This window comes from Hermetia illucens, chromosome 5 (genome assembly GCF_905115235.1).
Source record: "Hermetia illucens chromosome 5, iHerIll2.2.curated.20191125, whole genome shotgun sequence".
NCBI lineage: Eukaryota > Metazoa > Arthropoda > Insecta > Diptera > Stratiomyidae > Hermetia > Hermetia illucens.
In genome coordinates this window covers 5561168-5579191 of record NC_051853.1, presented here as the reverse complement: position 1 = coordinate 5579191, position 18024 = coordinate 5561168, and the positions used below count along the sequence as shown (strand labels likewise).

The window sequence follows — 18024 nt, the reverse complement described above, 5'->3', positions numbered from 1 at the left end:
GCGGCGCAGGAGATCACTGAGGCCCTGATCCAATATGAATTGTTGCGCTAACGATTATTATTATTATTAAAAATTGGCAGTCGGACATGAGGCATTGCATCAAATGGGATGGTGCCCACGGACCTGATGAGTGGTCTAAGATGGGCTAACAACTCTCGGCACTGATGAAGGGAACAAGTGGTTCCCGAAATATTGGCATTTGCAAGACCAATAATGCTAGCGAATAGGAAAACGAAGTTTTTATTAAAAATTAAAATAATTTAATCGCTAGTAATACTGCGTAATTATACTCAGACCAGTAGATATTTTTTTTAAATCACAATTAAATCACTAGCCCCAAAAATTATTCCATTGATCGCAGCAAACAAAGCCTAAAACAAGAAGCCGGAAACAAATATCCTTTGTGAATTGTTGGGTATCCTTTTAAAACTATTCAATAAAGCAAAAGGGTCCTGACCCAAAATTTTTTAATTTTTAATTGGCTTTTTTCCCTTAAAATTAAAAAGTAAAAAATATTTCAACTTTAATTTAATTTTTTTTAGAAATTGTTTAAATTTTCTGGTAATTGTATCTTTTAAATCAGTTTTTCAGAAAAAGATTTTTTTTTTCCTTAAAATTATTTGATGAAATTCATCCTATAAGCCCTTACGCGATAGGAAGAGCACAGATAAATAATTATATCGAAATGTTGAGACCACTCACAGCAAGAATTGAACACCGGGCCGGTTGCGAGGTTATTAACTCCGTTGCCAGTTGGTGTACTACCCTGAAACAGAGTTTAGTGGGGCGGTCGTATGTGTCAGCTGCACCTCAGGGAACCGCAGATCAGAGAAGTAATGGAGCCGATGTTGGGAGTACCAAGCATGGTGCAGGTGATGAAGTCGATGCAGGGAAGCAAGTTGTAATAGGGCCCCGAGGTGGTAACCTAATGGAAGACACAGATAAGGGTGTAGGAAAAGATGCTGGTAAGTAGTCTCGGATGGTAGTGGCATTTTTTTATGATTGAATTGGAGGCTTGGTTGCGTTTGACGCTGAGCGCTCTTAGTTTTCCTTAGCGTATGGTACGGAACGGTTTAATGGTTCCAGTTGTCTTTGTAGCTTCCCCACATGTATACCTGGTTCTTAATTTCCTCTTCTATGTTGTGGACCTGCAATCGGATAGATCCGGGGTCAGAGTCGCGGTGGGCAAGCCTTTGTTATCGACCAGCTATGCATTTTTCGGGACTCAGTAGAGAAATACTCAATAGTTTCACAGCGGAGTCGTTACTGTCGATAAGCTCTGTTGCATATACGCTATCCTACTGTCAATCCAAGGCTAGTAACCCAAGAAACTCAAAAGGGAGTTAAAAATTATTTTTGAGATTCCTATTAGGCGAAATAGAACTGTCACACTGAGGGTTGTAAATGGAATACAATCGGGTTCATCAGGTCAATTACGTGTTAGACCATTTGATGGTTAAACAAGGATAGAGAAATCCCAGCCAGTTTGAATGGATGACGATGTAATTCGGTGTACCACTATCAGTTGTAACAAAAGTACCTAGCTGGTAGGGTAGGGCGTATGAAATGAGTTCACCTATAAGATCGATGAGGTCTGTGATGTAAGTGGGTAGACTGATGGATGGTGCCAGTTTTGACGTGAATAGGTCCATCTCTCTCTCTGTTGTCAACCCTTCATCCTGTTCGGCACGTGGTCGACTTCGTCTTGTGACAGCAGTAGCAGATGACTCAATACTATTACGAGGGTAAGGAATCTTGTATGAGGTTTCGCAAGGTAGGAAGGTTTCGTGGTTGAGCTTGTGGTTATCTACCCATGGAATTGACATCTTCCTTGCTTATCTCTACCGCTACGCGTTACTCTTCTCTCTCTTAGAAGGGCATCCCTCGATGGAGAGGATGTAGACACGGTCTTTTATAGAGACCAGTCGTGGTATCCAACTGGTAGCTGGTTGAAGGATTGAGACTGTATTAGGTAGAAACCAATAAACTAAGGCTTTGTTACCACTTTCGATCAGAATGCTCCCAGGCCAGGGGTGAGCTGGACTCAGGGCTCCCTCGATTTTCAAATAATCGCGGTTGAGCTATTCATTAGTTTTATGATTGGTTACTTTTGGAACCTCTTGGGAGGGGTGATGAAAGTAACCGGAACACTTGGGGGGGGGGGGGGGGGCAAGATAGAGCAAGTTTGTATGGCATGGGAGACTGGTTTCAGCCGCACTCAGACCGTAGTATTCCATTATATAGAACGTGAGAAAGCCTGTCATAGGGGAGCCTCCTTCTTTGAATCAGCCAATAGATTCTAGGAGAGGCCAGGCCAGGTCTGGACTTTTTATTGTAAGAATTCTAATACGTCTTATCAAAGACACTACAGCACTACCTTGAACGTATCCCCACCACTGCAGTTACGAGAGAGGTCAAGGTTGTTGGTAGAGGTGGGTTTACTAGGAGATTCAAGCATGTCAATTACTAAATTGATGTGTTGGGATTAACTCTGGACAAGGGGGTTCGGGACCAAACAATCAAGACAGACGAAACAAGATGGGAGGATTCAACAGTAACTCGTAAGAATCCGTTCATTTCGGGGGTACGTAATTTTGTCCGACCAAAGTGTGGTTTCTGTGCTTAGCCTGAGATTTCGAATATTTTGCTAAAAGTTCAGTACTTCAATGTCATGGTAGAAACAATTGAATTAGAAGGTTTAATTGATCTTTGAGCGAAAAAAAGCCAAGGCTGGAAATAGATGGGTATTGGAACTCTGGAGCCCCGGATCTTCAGTTTGTATTTTAGCTACTTTACACTTGTCCTCCCAGTCGAACTAAGAACTGCTTTCTCAGATACTTCCTCCTTCAATGCGCGTTCTTTAGAGTTATCAAAGGTACGAAACTTCTTACCAAATTTCCATTGAAAGGGACTGTTTCTCCCCCCATCGACGTTTAAGCTCTCTTTGTAGGAGATAAAGCCACACCTTTTTGTTCCTAAGGAACCTATTTCTCGTTTTTTTACACACATTTTTTTCTCCGCACATCGTCGAATACTGTCACGGTAGCTACTTTAAGCCCTTCCTTTGGCTATCCCTTCCCCCGGCTATTCTTTGCCCCAGTGGCTTGTTATATAATACGCTGGAGCCAGTCACCAGAGGTTTCTCTTTTAATCAATCGACAGACACGTATCATGCCGTTCGAAACGCAAGGTTAGATGTCTAGATTGGTAGGTTTCTCCCAAATGGATATAGTTCTCGCTCTGGAGCTGTTTACAGCGGACCTCGTGTCTCCCTTGCCTAATCATTACATCTTGAATCGCCCAGTGATCTCCCTTCTAACTGGATTGACGTAGGGCGTTCAAATATTTTCATGTCAAAATAACTTGAATTTATAGGTACCACGATGGCCAACATATCCGCCATGAAGTATGCAGCTGATGGGGGGAGGTAATCTTGAAGAGACACTGGCTTGAACCTTAGAGTTTGTCAGAAATTCGGAAGAGTTTGGGTACATAGTGCCAAATAGAAGCAAGAAGTCCTTCACTCAGCTGTGGTACCTTTTACTCCATATCCCATATCCAGTTTCACATAGTTGCTCAGAAGCGGGCATTCCTTACCCAGGTTAAACTTGGTCCGTAGTTTTGAGGTGTCGAAAGTGAGAAGTGTGTGCCTTCGGTGATATTAATTGTAATCTTTGATTTGCAGATTTGTTTGCGTTGACGAATCAGCGATCTGATATTTCGCTAAAAGCTCTGAAGCGGAAACGCCAATATTTCAACAGGACTTGCCTTGGTATTCCGAGCTTTTGCTAGACAACTAGCTTACTGTCAACGGCTGATCCAATTTCTAGTTTTGAAGTGACAAGAATTCAAAGGTTCCACAGTGGCATTACGCTGGGGACCAGATTAGACCGAGCCAGATATGCAGGATATCACTCAGATGGATGTAAATGCTCCCAGTGCTATGGGAGTAAATCTTTAGTCAGAAGTATGGGGTACGGAGGTCCTGGCAATGAACAAAATAGTGCTCATGATTTAGGGAAGCTTGTAGGAATGGTACTACAAGTAAATGGACGACCACCGAGAGTACGTAGGCAAGTCGGAGCAGGTGGTAGCGCTTGCGCAGCACAAGGCCTGTCTTGCGTTCCAGTCCCAAACCCTTGTCGGCTAGAGCCTTAACAATGCAAGGATATATCGTTACAAGACAAGCCCTTATTTTCGACCTGCGATGCATTCTTCGGTACTGAGTAGAGAAGTACGCCAATAGACAACCGTACTTCAATAGACAACAAATGTACTTAGCTGGTAGTGTAGGTCAACGAGGCCTGTTATGCAAGTGGGTAGGACTCCCAAACAAAATATAGGATTCGACCCTACGATGGAGCTAGTTCTGACGTTAATAGGTCCCTCTCTCTCTCTTGTTAACCACTCCTCCTGTTCAGTCCCTTGGTTGGTTTCATCTTATGATAGCAGTAGTAGGTGAGTTAGTACTATTGAGTCTTCAAACTGTATTTTTGAACGAAGGCAAGGAGTTTTCGAGAGAAGACGAGGGCAGGGACGAGATTTTGAAAAAATCTTCACTTGGCCAGTGTACAAGAGCGGAAGCGAAAGCTTGAGAGAGGTAATCTTTCCTTCAAGGCATCATTCAGCTTGAACTACGTATATGCCATGCGTTGATGGTTTTGAGTAAGCTAAACTACTTTCAAACGAAGCGGAGAAACCCAACTAGGTAGGGTAGGTAGGGTAGGTAGGTATCAGTGGCCGCTCCGAGGAGCCTAATTAGCGCTTTGGTGCGCCGTTTTGATGCCACAAACTCCCTAAGACCGTGACTGTTGTTATAGGAACAGGGAAGCAGAGTCCAGCTGGCTCGGATCTTCAGAGCCAGCCCGTAGCATTCACGAAGGAAAGCAGCTCTCCGACCTTGCAGCTAGAAATCTTATTGAGGTCCCCAAAGAATGGTTTACCCAGTGTCCGCAGCCTGACTCGAGCCAGAGCTGGGCAATCGCAGAGAAAGTGCATGAGGGTTTCCCTTCCTTCTCCGCAGCTTCGGCAATGCGAGTTGTAGGGTAAGCCGAGCCTAGCGGCATGGTCCCCTATGGGCCAGTGCCCTGTGCAGACCGCCGTAATCTTGAATGCATTTGCACGCGTCTGACATAGGAGTTCTCGTGATCGGGCTATGTTATAAGCGGGCCGAATTCTCCTTGATTTGGCACAGCTTGTAAGCCTTCGCCATCTCAGGCCTGCGGCTGCTAGGTAGTGCGAGTAGACTCGGCCCCCGATAGCCGCCAGCGGAACACTGACTGTATTCCCCGAGGGACTGCCAAGAGCAGAGCCTTGCCTGGCCAATCCGTCAGCCCGCTCATTCCCCTCTATGTTCCTATGCCCGGAAACCCAGAGGAGAGTGATCTTGAGCGTGCCGCCCAGATGGTTGAGCGTGTCTCTGCACTGCCCCACCAACCGGGAAGATGTCGTCGTTGAGTACAAGGCCTTGATGGCCGCTTGGCTGTCGGTCAGAATGGCTATGTTACGCTTCGGGCTCGAATCACGCTCCAGCCATCGACGGACTTCCAATATCGCCAGTACTTCCGCCTGGAATACACTGGTGAAACCTGGGAGACCATACGACTTGGATACACCGTGTGTATTCGAGAGAACCCCCGCGCCGACTCCATAGGCCATCTTTGATCCGTTCGTAAAGAATACCGTGTCATAGCCTTGCAACACGCCGCCGGTCTTCCACTTTGCCCTAGTTGGAAGGTCCACAGTAAAGTTTCTCGTGAAGTTCAGCTTGCGTGTGACATAGTCCGTGGGGGATGCCCAGCTTTCTCGAGGTATTTCATCCAGAATGTTGCTGTGGCCGTAGGACTTCGCTGCCCAGCATCCGGACTCACGTAGTCTGACAGCACTGCACGCTGCAAAATATTTGATGTGGAGGTCTAGGGGGAGGAGATGCAGGAGTACATTGAGAGCATCTGTCGGGCAGAACTGCAGAGCCCCCGTAGCACCCGCACACGCGGTTCTTTGAATCCTATTAAGCTTCGTTCTATTGTATTTCTTCTTCAAAGCCTGCCACCATGCAATAGATCCGTACGTCAGGATCGGACGCACTACAGCGGTGTACATCCAGAGAACCATCCTCGGCCGGAGACCCCATTTCTTGGCAAAGGTTTTCTTACAGGCATAGAAGGCTATACAGGCCTTCTTAACCCTCAGTTCTATGTTCAACCTCCAATTTAGCTTAGGATCCAGGATTACACCTAGATACTTTACATTTGAGGAAAGAACCAATCTTTGTTCATTGAGCCGTGGTAGATGGAATTCAGGTATCCTTGTCTTGGTGGTGAATAGCATCAGTTCCGTTTTGGTTGGGTTTATGCTGAGTCCGCATCTTGCGGCCCACAGGCACACCTTTTGCAACGCTCCTTCCATGATGTCGCTCATAATGGACAGAAACATCCCTGATACTAATATCACCAAGTCGTTGGCATACGCCACCACCTTCACCCCGCTGCTGTCCAATGTACGTAAAATTTTGTCCATTACTATTAACCAGAGCACCGGTGAGATAGCACCACCCTGGAGCGTGCCTCTGTTCACAGCTCTGGTCAAGTGGTTGCTTCCCAGATCGGACTGGATTATCCTGGTACTCAGCATGGATATAATCCAATGTGTGAGATACCCCTCCAATCCAATACCGGTCAAGGCTTCCTTGATGGCGTTGGTACTGACGTTGTTGAAAGCTCCTTCTATATCCAAGAAGGCAGCAAGGGTATACTGCTTGTACTGCAGCGATCGCTCAACCGTGCCAATTACCTCGTGGAGGGCGGTTTCTGTGGATTTTCCTTTGAAGTAGGCATGCTGGGACTGAGAGAAAGGCGTTCTCTCCATAATCGTCCTTAAGTGAATGTCCAGGACGCGTTCTAGGGTCTTCAGCACGAAAGAGGTCAGGCTGATTGGCCGAAAGGGCCTTCACGGACTCATGACCTCGCCTGCCGGCTTTCGGTATGAAAACCACCCGTGCACGCCTCCAGGGCTGCGGTACGTATCCTAAAGAGATGCAGCTCCGGTAAATCTCAAGCCACGGCACAACCCTTTCTTGATGCTTCTGTAGCATGACTGGCATTATGCCATCTGGGCCTGGAGATTTGTATGCGGAGAGGCTGTTTATAGCCCAGCCGATCCTATCCCCGGTAATTAACGATTTGATAGCCTCGCACAGCTGGGGTTGCCGCAAACCCTCCAAGCGAGGTTCTGACTCACAGTCCTCCTCGCTGGAGGGAAAGTGCGTTTGCACCAGCAACTCCAAGGTTTCACTAGAAGATTCCGTCCAGGAGCCTTCCGACTTTTTAAGGAAGGATGGACTCTTATGTTCCTTGGACAGAATCTTATTGAGGCTCGCGGATTCACTAGTGCTTTCAATGTCCTGACAATAGTCTAGCCAAGACCGCCTCTTGGCGGTCCTGATGGCCGACTTGTACTTCTTTAGGCAGTCCTTATATGGCTGCCAGTATTTTTGCCTGTAGCAGATGTTGAAGATTTCTCTGGTTAGCTTCTTGAGACTAGAGAGATCTTCGTTCCACCACGGTGGCAGGGTCTTCTTGCTGTACTTGGCAGGGCACGAGACTTTGGAGGCGGTATCAAATGCCTTCTCCAGAGCCCCGACCTTTGACTCAAGTTCGTCTGTCGTGCCAATCTTACCAATTTGCGCACCGGAGAGTTTGTTCTTAATTACCTGACCAAACTTTCTCCAGTCGATCCTCCGGGGGTCTCTAAACGGCTTGGAAACCTCTGCGGCGAGATCTAGACTGAAGAGTATCCAACTGTGGTCAGAGAAGGATCTCTGGTCAGACACTCTCCAGTCCTCCACCCTAAGAATCCCGTTGTCTGTTATTAGGGTGATATCAAGGACCTCCTCCCAACCGTCACAGTTCTCCGAGTAGGGGAAATGAAAGGTTGGTGTACTGCCCCTGTTACACACCGATAGATTTGAAGTAATAATAAAATCAAAGAATGACTCACCTCTTTCGTTGATTTCGGAGCTACCCCAAAGCGTATGCCTTGCATTTGCGTCGCAGCTTATCAGCAGGTTGGCTTTCTTTGCTGTTATGGTGTTCGTCAGATGTTGTAGTTCTTTTGGCGGAGCTGGTCGGTCATGAGCCATGTACGCCGAGGAAATATACACGTTCTCTGCCCCCACCTGCTCCAGCTTGACTACAACTAGGTCACTGGAACTCAGGTCCGGGCACAGGAAAGCGTGCAGACTCTTCCTCGCAAGAATACATGCTCTAGGTCTATTCTGATCAGTGTCTCCTGTGCTGTGGAATAAATTAAAATATTTGCTTTGGAGCCCTTTGATGGTTCGGTCGCTTCCGACCCAGGGCTCCTGTATTAATGCGATGTCCTCTAAGAGGAAGACGAGCAGATTAGCCGAGGCGCACTTCGAGTGCTGCAGATTTATCAGCGTTACCCTGAGCATGATCTGCTTGCGTGGGGGTTTGTCATCCCCCGTCGGACCGTCGATCGTCATCTCCTCCAAAAGCTCGTTGGCGGCGTCCAACTAGGTAAAAACTTTTATGACGTTTCGCACGGTAGCATGGTTTCGTGGTTGAACTTGTTGTTAATCGTCCAAATTATTGACATGTTCCTTACTTGCTTCTTGCGCTACTTGTTACTCTCCTCTTCTCCAGAATGGGCTCTCCTAAAAAATGAGAGCACAGACACGGTCTTTTTATTGAGGCCAGTCGCCCTGCTTCAAACCAGTGGGTGTTTCAAAAGGATCAGTCAACCTGTTCTGTATCCTGACCTGTGAGATGGAGTTGGCCATCGTCATCTTGGTCAGTTGTAATACTTTAGCTGGTATACCAAATTGCATCTCCGCGATCTATGCTGTCGTATGCCTGCTTCAAGTCGACAAAGATTTGGTACTTGTCAACGTTATAATACCAGCTCTTTCACAGGATTAGTTTGACGATTCGGCCTGAAACCGCCTTGGTACTCCTCATTGAGTCGTTCGGCGTATGGTCTTATTCTATTCTCCAGAATTTTCGTCAGTATTTTATTGGACGAACAGACTAGTGAAATACGTCTGTAGTTTTCACAAGGCAATCTACTCCCCTTTTTGGCGATTGGTCAGATGATGCTTCCAGCGGCAGTAGTTGGTGTATTGCATTTAGTAGACCCGTTTCACCCGATTTGAATAGATCGGTTGGTATTTCGTCCGCGCTTGGCGCTTTGTTTGATTTTAGTGACTGCAAGACCAGATCTTCTGCTGTCTGAGGATGTGTAGTGGGGCCAGGATCACCAATGCCGTTCTCGATTTGGTCTACTTGTGCGGGGGGGGGGGGGGGGGCAAGTGTCGGATTCAGGATTGGCCGCCCAGCGTTTTTTGATGCTTTAGGCATCGCTAATGATGTTTCCATATTTGTTCTTGCAGAGGCTAGTTCTTGGTTGACAGCCTTAATGGTATTCACCAGTCTATTTGCTTGTCTGTTGTTTTTATTAGTTAGGACTTCATTAAGGTCATTAAGGTACTGTCAAAATATTTCCGTTTCTTACTTCTAATTATCCTATCCGAAATTTGCCGTAGCTCATCATACTTTTCTTTTTTGGCTCTGGTTGCACGTTGGGGATATTGTCTGTAGGCTTCATTCTTTACGTCGAGTGATATTCTGCGTTTATTGTCAAACCAGTCAATTGTTATTCGCCGGGAAGTGTATCCCACGACTTTCCCTGCGGCTTCCTCGATGGTTTCTTTAAGTTCTCCTCGGAACCCGTGTACATCTGTGTTGCTGATGTCATGTAGCATAGGTGACAGTTTTTCCTCCAGGGCGGCTGTATATCCTCGCGCCGTGGTATCACTCAAGAGTTTATCAGCAACGAGGATTTTGGTAGGTCTGATTCCCGATTGGTGTACTGAGGAAGTTCTGCACCAATATGTTGCCTTTACCAAGTGATTGTCTGAATTGTAGTTTGCTCCTCAATAGAATCGTACATACAATGCACTGGACGCCCACCCGACCTCTACCAATGAGAACGTGGTCAATTTGGTTGACGGTATAGCGTCTAGTGATTTGCTGGTCTATTTGTGAATGCGCTGGTGCGGGAAACATGTGGAGCTTACGACAAGATTCTTGCTGCTGGAAAAGCTAATTAATCGTTGGTGGTGATGATTGCACTTTTCATGGAGGCTGTGTCCTCCAGTAGGTATCCGATGCCAGCTTCTGTTTACGATTTTCGCATTAAAATACCCCAACAGTATTTTGACATCGTTTGTTGGGAGTGGGTCAAACAGTGTCTCCAGACATGCATGAAACTCGTCTTTCACTGCATCCTATTTGACTTCAGTCGGGCATGCACGTTGATGAGCCAGAGGTTGGAAAAATGAGTCTTGATGCAAATCACACTTTCGTTGATACCTTTGAAGTCGATAACGAGCGGTTTGAGCTGTTTGCCCACTATAAATGCAATTCCAAACTGCTTGTGACCCGATGGTTTGCCACCATTGAAAATTGTGTGCGAATTTATTTTGGTACCAATCCAATTTGTTTCCTGGACTACAACCATGCTCAATTTGTAAACCTCGACCTGTTGAAGGAGGGCCTTGACAGCCCTTGTTTTGTTCAGGGAGCGTATATCCCAGGATTCGAAAGAATAGTCCGTTAGACGTTTGGTTGGTCGTTGTTCTTTATAAGTTCAATCTGAAGCAAACTTTCTAGGTTTCTTGACATGGAGTAGTTTTTAGGTTGATGGGTTGTCGCCCCATCGCAAAACCCTATGCACGGGTGATCTCGGTGATAGCTGCTTCAGGTGGTTCGAAACTTGCCAGAGTTCACACAACTATGCCGCAGGTCTGACTGCGTAATTCGTGACACCCTACTCACCTGAAACGCTTAGGTGCAACTCAGCCATTCAGGCTACAGCTATTCCTCCCTTCTCCTTTCTCAACCATGGCTTGGGAAGGGCTACGACAGAGTTGTGGGAGGGGGGCGGGGGTGAGGCTTCCTCCGTTTTGAAATAAATGTAGTTGAGTAATTCTTTAGTTTTGCCAGGAGAGGCCAGACCATACAAGGACTTTAGATTATACCCATCAATGCAGGTAATTGAGAGCTTAAGGTTGTTGGGAAACGCAGATGACGCCTCCCCGTGATAAAGCAGGCGGGAAGACAAGAAAACGGGCTAGAGACGGTACCAGTGAGCCTCTTGGACCACAGCAAGTCCCGAAGAAGAAAAAAGCCTCTTCACCAAAGAAGGCGGAGCCGGTGAGGGTACCCGCGAAAGTCGGTAATCTCACGATTGCAGCCACAACACCTACAAAAGTGGAAGAAACCAACGCCCGGAGGCCCGAACAATGGACTAAGGTGAGCAACAAGAGGAAAAAGGACAAAAAGAAGCTCCGCCCGGAAATAATAATTATTTCCAAGAAGGGAAATATGTCCTATGCCGACATCCTCCGAAAGGTGAAGTCAGACCCGGAATTGAAGGATTTGGGATAGTGTGAGCCTTATCAGGCGAACACAGAGAGGGGATCTGATGTTGGAGTTAAGTAAATCCGCCGACAAGTCCGCTGATAACTTTCGCGGGAAGGTGGAAAGTGTACTTGGAGAGGAAGCTGCGGTAAGAGCTCGGAAACAGGAGATAGTGGTTGAATGCAAGGACCTAGATGAAGTCACCTCACGGGAGGACATCTGTGCTGCGTTAAAGCAGCAGTTCAACCTTGGCGATATAGACCAGAGTGCCATAAAAAGGATGAAGAAGGCATATGGTGGCACACAGACCGCGATTATTAGTTTGCCGGCGGAATTAGCTATTAAGTTAATTACCGCGGGCAAGGTAAGAGTAGGTTGGGTCGTCTGCAGGCTCAGGGAGCAAATATCTCTAAAGAGATGCTTCAGATGCCTCGATTTCGGCCATTTTGCGGCGGCATGCACTAGCCAGCATGATAGGTCGAGGAGTTGCAGGAAGTGTGGGGAAGAGGGCCACCTCATCAAAGATTGCACCGAAGATCCACGGTGTATGTTATGTAGTGGGAAAGAGGGCGTGAACGGCCGGCATATTGCGGGCAGCAGCAGATGTCCAGTATATAGGAGGGAACTGAACCGCACAGGCAAATGAGATTGATACAAATCAACCTCAATCACTGTGAGGCAGCTCAGGACCTGCTCTCGCAAACCATTCGAGAGTCGAATGTCGAAGTCGCGGTTACTTGCGAGCCGTACAGAAACTACGGCAGTGCGACTTGGGCGGTGGATGCGTCTGCCAACGCCGCAATCTGGCCGTGCGGAAGACAGGCCGTTCAGGAAGTCATGGCCTCCCCGGCCGCCGGTTTTATATGGGCGAAGGTCAACGGTGTCCATATTTACAGCCGCTACGCTCCTCCTAGTGCAACCTTAGCACAATATGAGGAGATGTTAGACAGTCTGGTGTTGGACGCTAGAGACCGCAGCCCTAAAATCATTGCGGGCGATTTCAACGCGTGGGCCCTGGAGTGGGGAAGCCGATCGACGAACACCAGAGGTCAAATTCTGTTGGAGTCATTTGCGGAGCTGGACATCGTGCTGGCCAACGTTGGATGCGTGCCCACCTTTCGAGGAAGAGGGTCGGGTTCGATTGTTGACCTGACATTTGTTAGCACTTCACTGGTGAGGGAGATGGCTTGGCAAGTGAGTGAGCCCTACACCCACAGTGACCACCAGGCCATCTTCCTCCGCATTTGGAACCGGGGAAGCAGTCGACGACGCTCTGGTGGTGGAAAGGCTAAGGCGGTTGGCTGGTCTATCGGAGCTTTCGACGAGGAGACATTCCTGGGCGCATTGAAGGGAGTCTATGATCCGGATGGAACAGCGGTGGAAAGGGTCACACAGCTCAGCGTGTAATCGAAGCATGCGACGCTACGATGCCACGACGACGTTTGCACCACGGCAAGAGGCCAAACTACTGGTGGAACACAGAGATCGCTGCCATGAGATCCTCTTGTCTCCGAGCGAGGAGACTTGCCCACAGGACAAGGGGAAGGCCGGAGCACCAGGAGCGTGAGGAGGAATACAGAGATCTGCGAAGCAACCTTAAGAAGGCCATTCGGAGAAGCAAGCGGGAATGCTACCAGAAGCTCTGCATGGAGGCTAATACGAATCCGTGGGGTACAGCCTACCAAGTTGTAATGAAGAAGATCCGCGGGCGAAAATCACCTCAGGTGACATGCCCACGGCTCTTGTTGCAAATAATTACAACTCTTTTCCCGCAGCAGGGGCAGGACGAAAGAGAACCCCAACTGGTAGCTCAGCAGGACGTCTTCTCGATCCCTGATGTTACCGAAGAGGAACTTTGGGAAATCTGCAGGCGTATTGGGGACAGCAAGGCTCCGGGATTGGACGGAATTCCGAACAAGGCTCTGAAGGTGGAGGTCAAGGACAGACCAAGGTGGTTCGCAAGCACATTCGAATCGTGCATGGCGGAAGGAGTGTTTCCCGCCCAGTGGAAGAGGCAGAAGCTGGTGTTGCTACCGAAGCCCCGAAAGCCACCGGGGGTGCCCTCTTCATATCGCCCTATTTGTCTCTTAGACACTATGGGGAAGATGTTGGAGAGGGTGATATACAACAGGCTGCTCCCGTTCATCGAGCTTGCGGGTGGTCTTTCGGAGCGGCAATATGGTCTTCGGCGAGCCCGTTCTACGGTCGATGCAGTAGCAAAGGTCGTGGAATTGGCTTGAAATGCAATGGCCATGGGAAAATGCTGTGCTCTGGTGACGCTGGACGTCAAAAATGCTTTCAACTCAGCCAACTGGGGCTGGATTGAGGGGGCTTTGGCCAAACTGGGTGCTCCTAGCTACTTGGCTCGGCTCATCGAGAGTTACTTTTCGGACAGACTTCTCTGGTACGAGACGGACGACGGGCCGGAGAGTACATTGTGACAGCAGGTGTGCTTCAAGGTTCTGTATTGGGACCGCTGCTGTGGAACATAATGTACGACGGAGTGCTTGGCCTTCGCGTGCTGGAGGAGACAACGCTGATTGGTTTTGCGGACGACCTGGCGGTAGTTGCAATTGCAAAGCATCCCGAGGACGTGGAGCATTATGCGAATGACGCCATTCATACCATCAAGTCATGGTTACGAATGGTCAAGCTGGACCTGGCGGACGAAAAGACGGAGGCGGTCCTCGTTACCAACCGTAAGAAGAACAACACGGTTACTATCCAGGTTGGTAATCGTGAGGTCGTCTCAAAATCGGTTGTCAAATACCTAGGGGTGATGATCGATGCCAAGCTGAGTTTCAAGGGACACTTGGATTATGCACGAGAGAAGGCAGCAAATACCAGCTCATCCCTTGCAAGGATGATGCCTAACGTGGGAGGGCCGAAGTATAGTCGCAGGCTACTCATCGCGGGAGTGGTGAGGTCGATCCTGCTGTACGCGGCCCCTGTCTGGGCGGGAGCGTTGAACCACGCTGTTAACCGGAGGAAGATATGTTCGGCATACCGGCCAATTGCGCTAAGGGTATGTAGCGCATTTAGGACGGCATCGACGGAGGCAGTGTGTGTCATCGCAGCAATGATCCCTATAGATCTTCTAGCGAGCGAGGCACACTGGCTCTACGAAAAACGGAAGGCAAATCCAGCGAGGTGAATGCGGATTTCTGAAAAGCCATTAGGAGATAGTTGTGTAGCAAGTGGCAACAACGGTGGGATAACTCCGACAAGGGCAGGTGGACCCATACATTGATCCCGTGTATCGAGAAATGGGTCAACCGAAAGCACGGAGAATTGAATTATCACCTGACACAGTTCCTTACGGGACACGGTGGCTATAGGAAGTACTTGCATCACTTCGAGTTGGACGAGTCTCCCAACTGTCCTGAATGCGGTGCTACACCCGAGGACCCGGAGCACGTTATGTTCCATTGTCCCAGATTTCTGCAGCAGAAAAGGAGATTGAACAGCATCTTAGGGGCGGACATCGAGCCCACCAACCTGGTGGAAGCGATGCTGAACTCGGAGGAAAATTGGGTGGCGGTAAATGAGGCAGCAGCCGTGGTGCAGACAAAATTCCTGGAGTTGGATCGAGCTCGGAAGGCGGCGCGACGGAGATGTGACATGGACAAGCTGTTATAGCGAACCAGAGCCTCCCCGGCGAAGTAATACTTCACGGTGGTCCCGCGGGGAGCGGCGGAAGAGTGGGGGTTTTTTTAGTGGGTGTGAATCCCACACACTGCTGCAACCTGGCGCAGCAGCGTCTTTCTAAGATTTCCACCTCCACCCATAAAAAAAAAAAAGGTTGTTGGGAAAGGTGGGTTAACTAGGAGAATTAAACCTGTCGATCGCTAATTCATTGTGTTGGAGCTAGGTTAAGGCAAGAGAGTTCGGGTCTGGGTCAGACGTTCAATTGATTGGATGTGTACTGTCGAACCCATAGGAACCCGTTCATTTCGACGGTAGCGTAACTTGGTCTGTCCAAGTTGTGGTTTCTGTGTTTGGCGTGGGACTTCGAATATTTCCATGAAATGTTGTCTAACTGAGCGAAGAGAAGCCGAAGCGGTCAATAGATCGGTATTGCAACCTTTGATCCCCGGCTCTGCAGTTTGTATTTTAGCTACCTTTACACTTATCACCAACCGAAGTTAGAACTGCTTTCTCAGATACTTCCTTCTACCGTGCTTGTTCTTTAGAGTTTGCCAGGCAACGAATTACTTATTTTCATTGAGAGGGACTGCTCCTTCTTCCATCCACGCTTTCGGTCTCTTTGTATGAGACAAAGCCACGCCTTTTTGATCTTAAGGAACCTCACTCTTTTGTCCACTCACCGGTGACTATCGTTGCGGCAGCTATTTGCTCTTCCTCCAGCTTTCCTTTCCTCTGTCGTTCCCTTCCTCCAGTGGCTTGTTATATAGGATCCCGGTACATATCTAGTTCTCAGTCTTGGATTATTTCCAGTGACCTCTCTGCCTTGTTTGCCTGCTTTGTCATTACATCTTGGGTCTCCCAGCGTTGTCCCCTTTCTAACTGGATTGACGCAGTGGGTTCAAACACTTCTTTTTCAAAGTAACTTGAAGTAATAGATGGCACGATGATCAAGATAACTACGATCGAGTACGTGCCTGGTGGGGAATCTGAGCTCAGAGGTCTGCATTTTTGAGGGAGGTTGTAATCTTGATAAGACACTGGTTCCTGGAGTTTGCCGGAATTTTAACCACCCGATTCTGGAAATTTTGAAGAGTACATAGTCCCACATAGAAGGAAGAAGTTTGGGGCTGAGTGAAGATCCGTGTTATTTTTTAATCGATATCCCATATTCCGTTTTAGATAACCGCCTAGAAGCGGACGTTCCCTCGCCAGGATAAATTTGGCCGGTAGTTTTGGAGTGTAGAAAGTGAGAACTGTATGTCTTCGGTGATACTAATTGAAATTTTTGATTTACAGATATGTTTGCTTTGGCCAGTCAGCGACCTAATGGTTCGTCAAAAGCTCTGAAGCGGGAACGCCAATATTTCAAGAGCACTTGTCTCGGGATTCCCAACTTTTGCTGGACAACTAGCTTACTGTCAACGGCTGATCCAATTTCTAGTTTTGAAGTGACAAGAATTCAAAGGTTCCACAGTGGCATTACGCTGGGGACCAGATTAGACCGAGCCAGATATGCAGGATATCACTCAGATGGATGTAAATGCTCCCAGTGCTATGGGAGTAAATCTTTAGTCAGAAGTATGGGGTACGGAGGTCCTGGCAACGAACAAAATAGTGGTCATGATTTAGGAAAGCTTGTAGGAATGGTACTACAAGTAACTGGACGACCACCTAGAGTACGTAGGCAAGTCGGAGCAGGTGGTAGTGCTTGCGCTGGTGGCAACACAAGGCCTGTCCTGCGTTCGAGTCCCAAACCCTTGTCGGCTAGAGCCTTAGCAATGCAAGGATATATCGTTACAAGGCTTATAATCGATAAGATTAAAGACAACATAAGACATCTTGAAGATGAGCATGCATGTGGAGAAATACGAGGACATATACTGGATCGTATACACGAAAAAAAGCAGGCAATATTGAGCGCGTGTGAAAGGCACCGCCGATATCGTGAACATCGAAGAGGATGCCACCGGGAACGACAATGGGAAGATGACTGAGCAAATTGACACCGAGGGTGCGTATGCTCCAATTGTCACAATTTCCTCCAGTGCCGCGGATTTAGTTGCAGTGGTGGTGGTTGTGATGGTTATGGTGCATGGAATGTAAGTAAAAGGTATGGAAGCAATGCAAAGAAACACTGGTCTATCTAGGACGAAGATGGAGTTTCATTTGAATCGGTTCGTGTCAGTTGAGGTGAGTTGTGGTTTGGTTTTTGGTCAGTATTTTATACTCTCTTCTCCTTTGTAGTATGTACGCGAAAACTAGGAGGGTTACATTGCCTACTGATCCCGGTACATGCACTTCGACGAATGCATGCAACAACTCAGAGGATGTCTTATTCAATAAGGTACCGCTGATGAAGATATAGTATTAAGGCACGCCTTTGGCTACGCTATAGTAATATTAATTTATACGGAGTTTGATTTATTTTTCTAGTATTTATTCTCGATTTAAAATAAAAGGATACCTAACGAAAGTTGGTGCTGGTTTGACTTAGTTTACATTATGGCGAGTTTGCGGATTAGTTGGGGTAATTTGGTAACTCTACATCGTGGCTTGGTGGACGTGCTTGCAGAAAGACCTGGAAGTGGGTCCCTATGACCGAGGACTCAGAAAAAGGTGACCTCGAGAGTGCCGCCCAGAGGATGCCACCGCTAAGCACTAGGCCTTAATAGCCGCTTACACAGGCTTCCAGTACTGCCAGTACCACTGTTTGGAATACGCTGGCAAAACCTGGAGACTGCATGACTCTGAACACATTGTATGCATTCGAGAAAACTGCGCAGACTGCGGAGATCATCTTTGATCCGTCGGTGAAGAATATTGTGTCATAACCTTGCAACACTCCGCTGGACTTTCACTCTGCCCTAGTTAGAAAGCCCAAAGATCGATTACGTTGGAGGCGGTGGGCTTCGCTTTTTGGTCGTTTGCCAAG

General features: G+C 47.8%; 1 protein-coding gene across 2 annotated transcripts; it reads left to right on the top strand.

Moving 5' to 3' along the window:
• The first annotated feature begins 398 nt into the window (after window positions 1–398).
• Window positions 399–17565, top strand: LOC119657214. 2 transcript variants are annotated; one of them, XM_038064025.1, is made up of 4 exons: window positions 402–561; window positions 643–965; window positions 16389–17282; window positions 17337–17565. In XM_038064025.1, the coding sequence occupies exons 2-3, from the start codon at window positions 686–688 to the stop codon at window positions 17084–17086; spliced, it is 978 nt and encodes a 325-aa protein (XP_037919953.1). In that variant the 5' UTR covers window positions 402–561; window positions 643–685; the 3' UTR covers window positions 17087–17282; window positions 17337–17565. The 2 variants fall into 2 exon arrangements, with proteins under 2 accessions (XP_037919951.1, XP_037919953.1); XM_038064023.1 differs by having other exon boundaries at window positions 399–965.
• Window positions 17566–18024: the final 459 nt, after the last annotated feature.

Excerpts from the sequence above, each read along its gene's own strand:
- LOC119657214 (XM_038064023.1), top strand. The coding sequence starts at position 686 with ATGTTGAGACCACTCACAGCAAGAATTGAACACCGGGCCGGTTGCGAG. Across the intron at positions 966-16,388 it reads GGGTGTAGGAAAAGATGCTG|ATATGTTTGCTTTGGCCAGT; the intron begins GTAAGTAGTCTC and ends TTTGATTTACAG.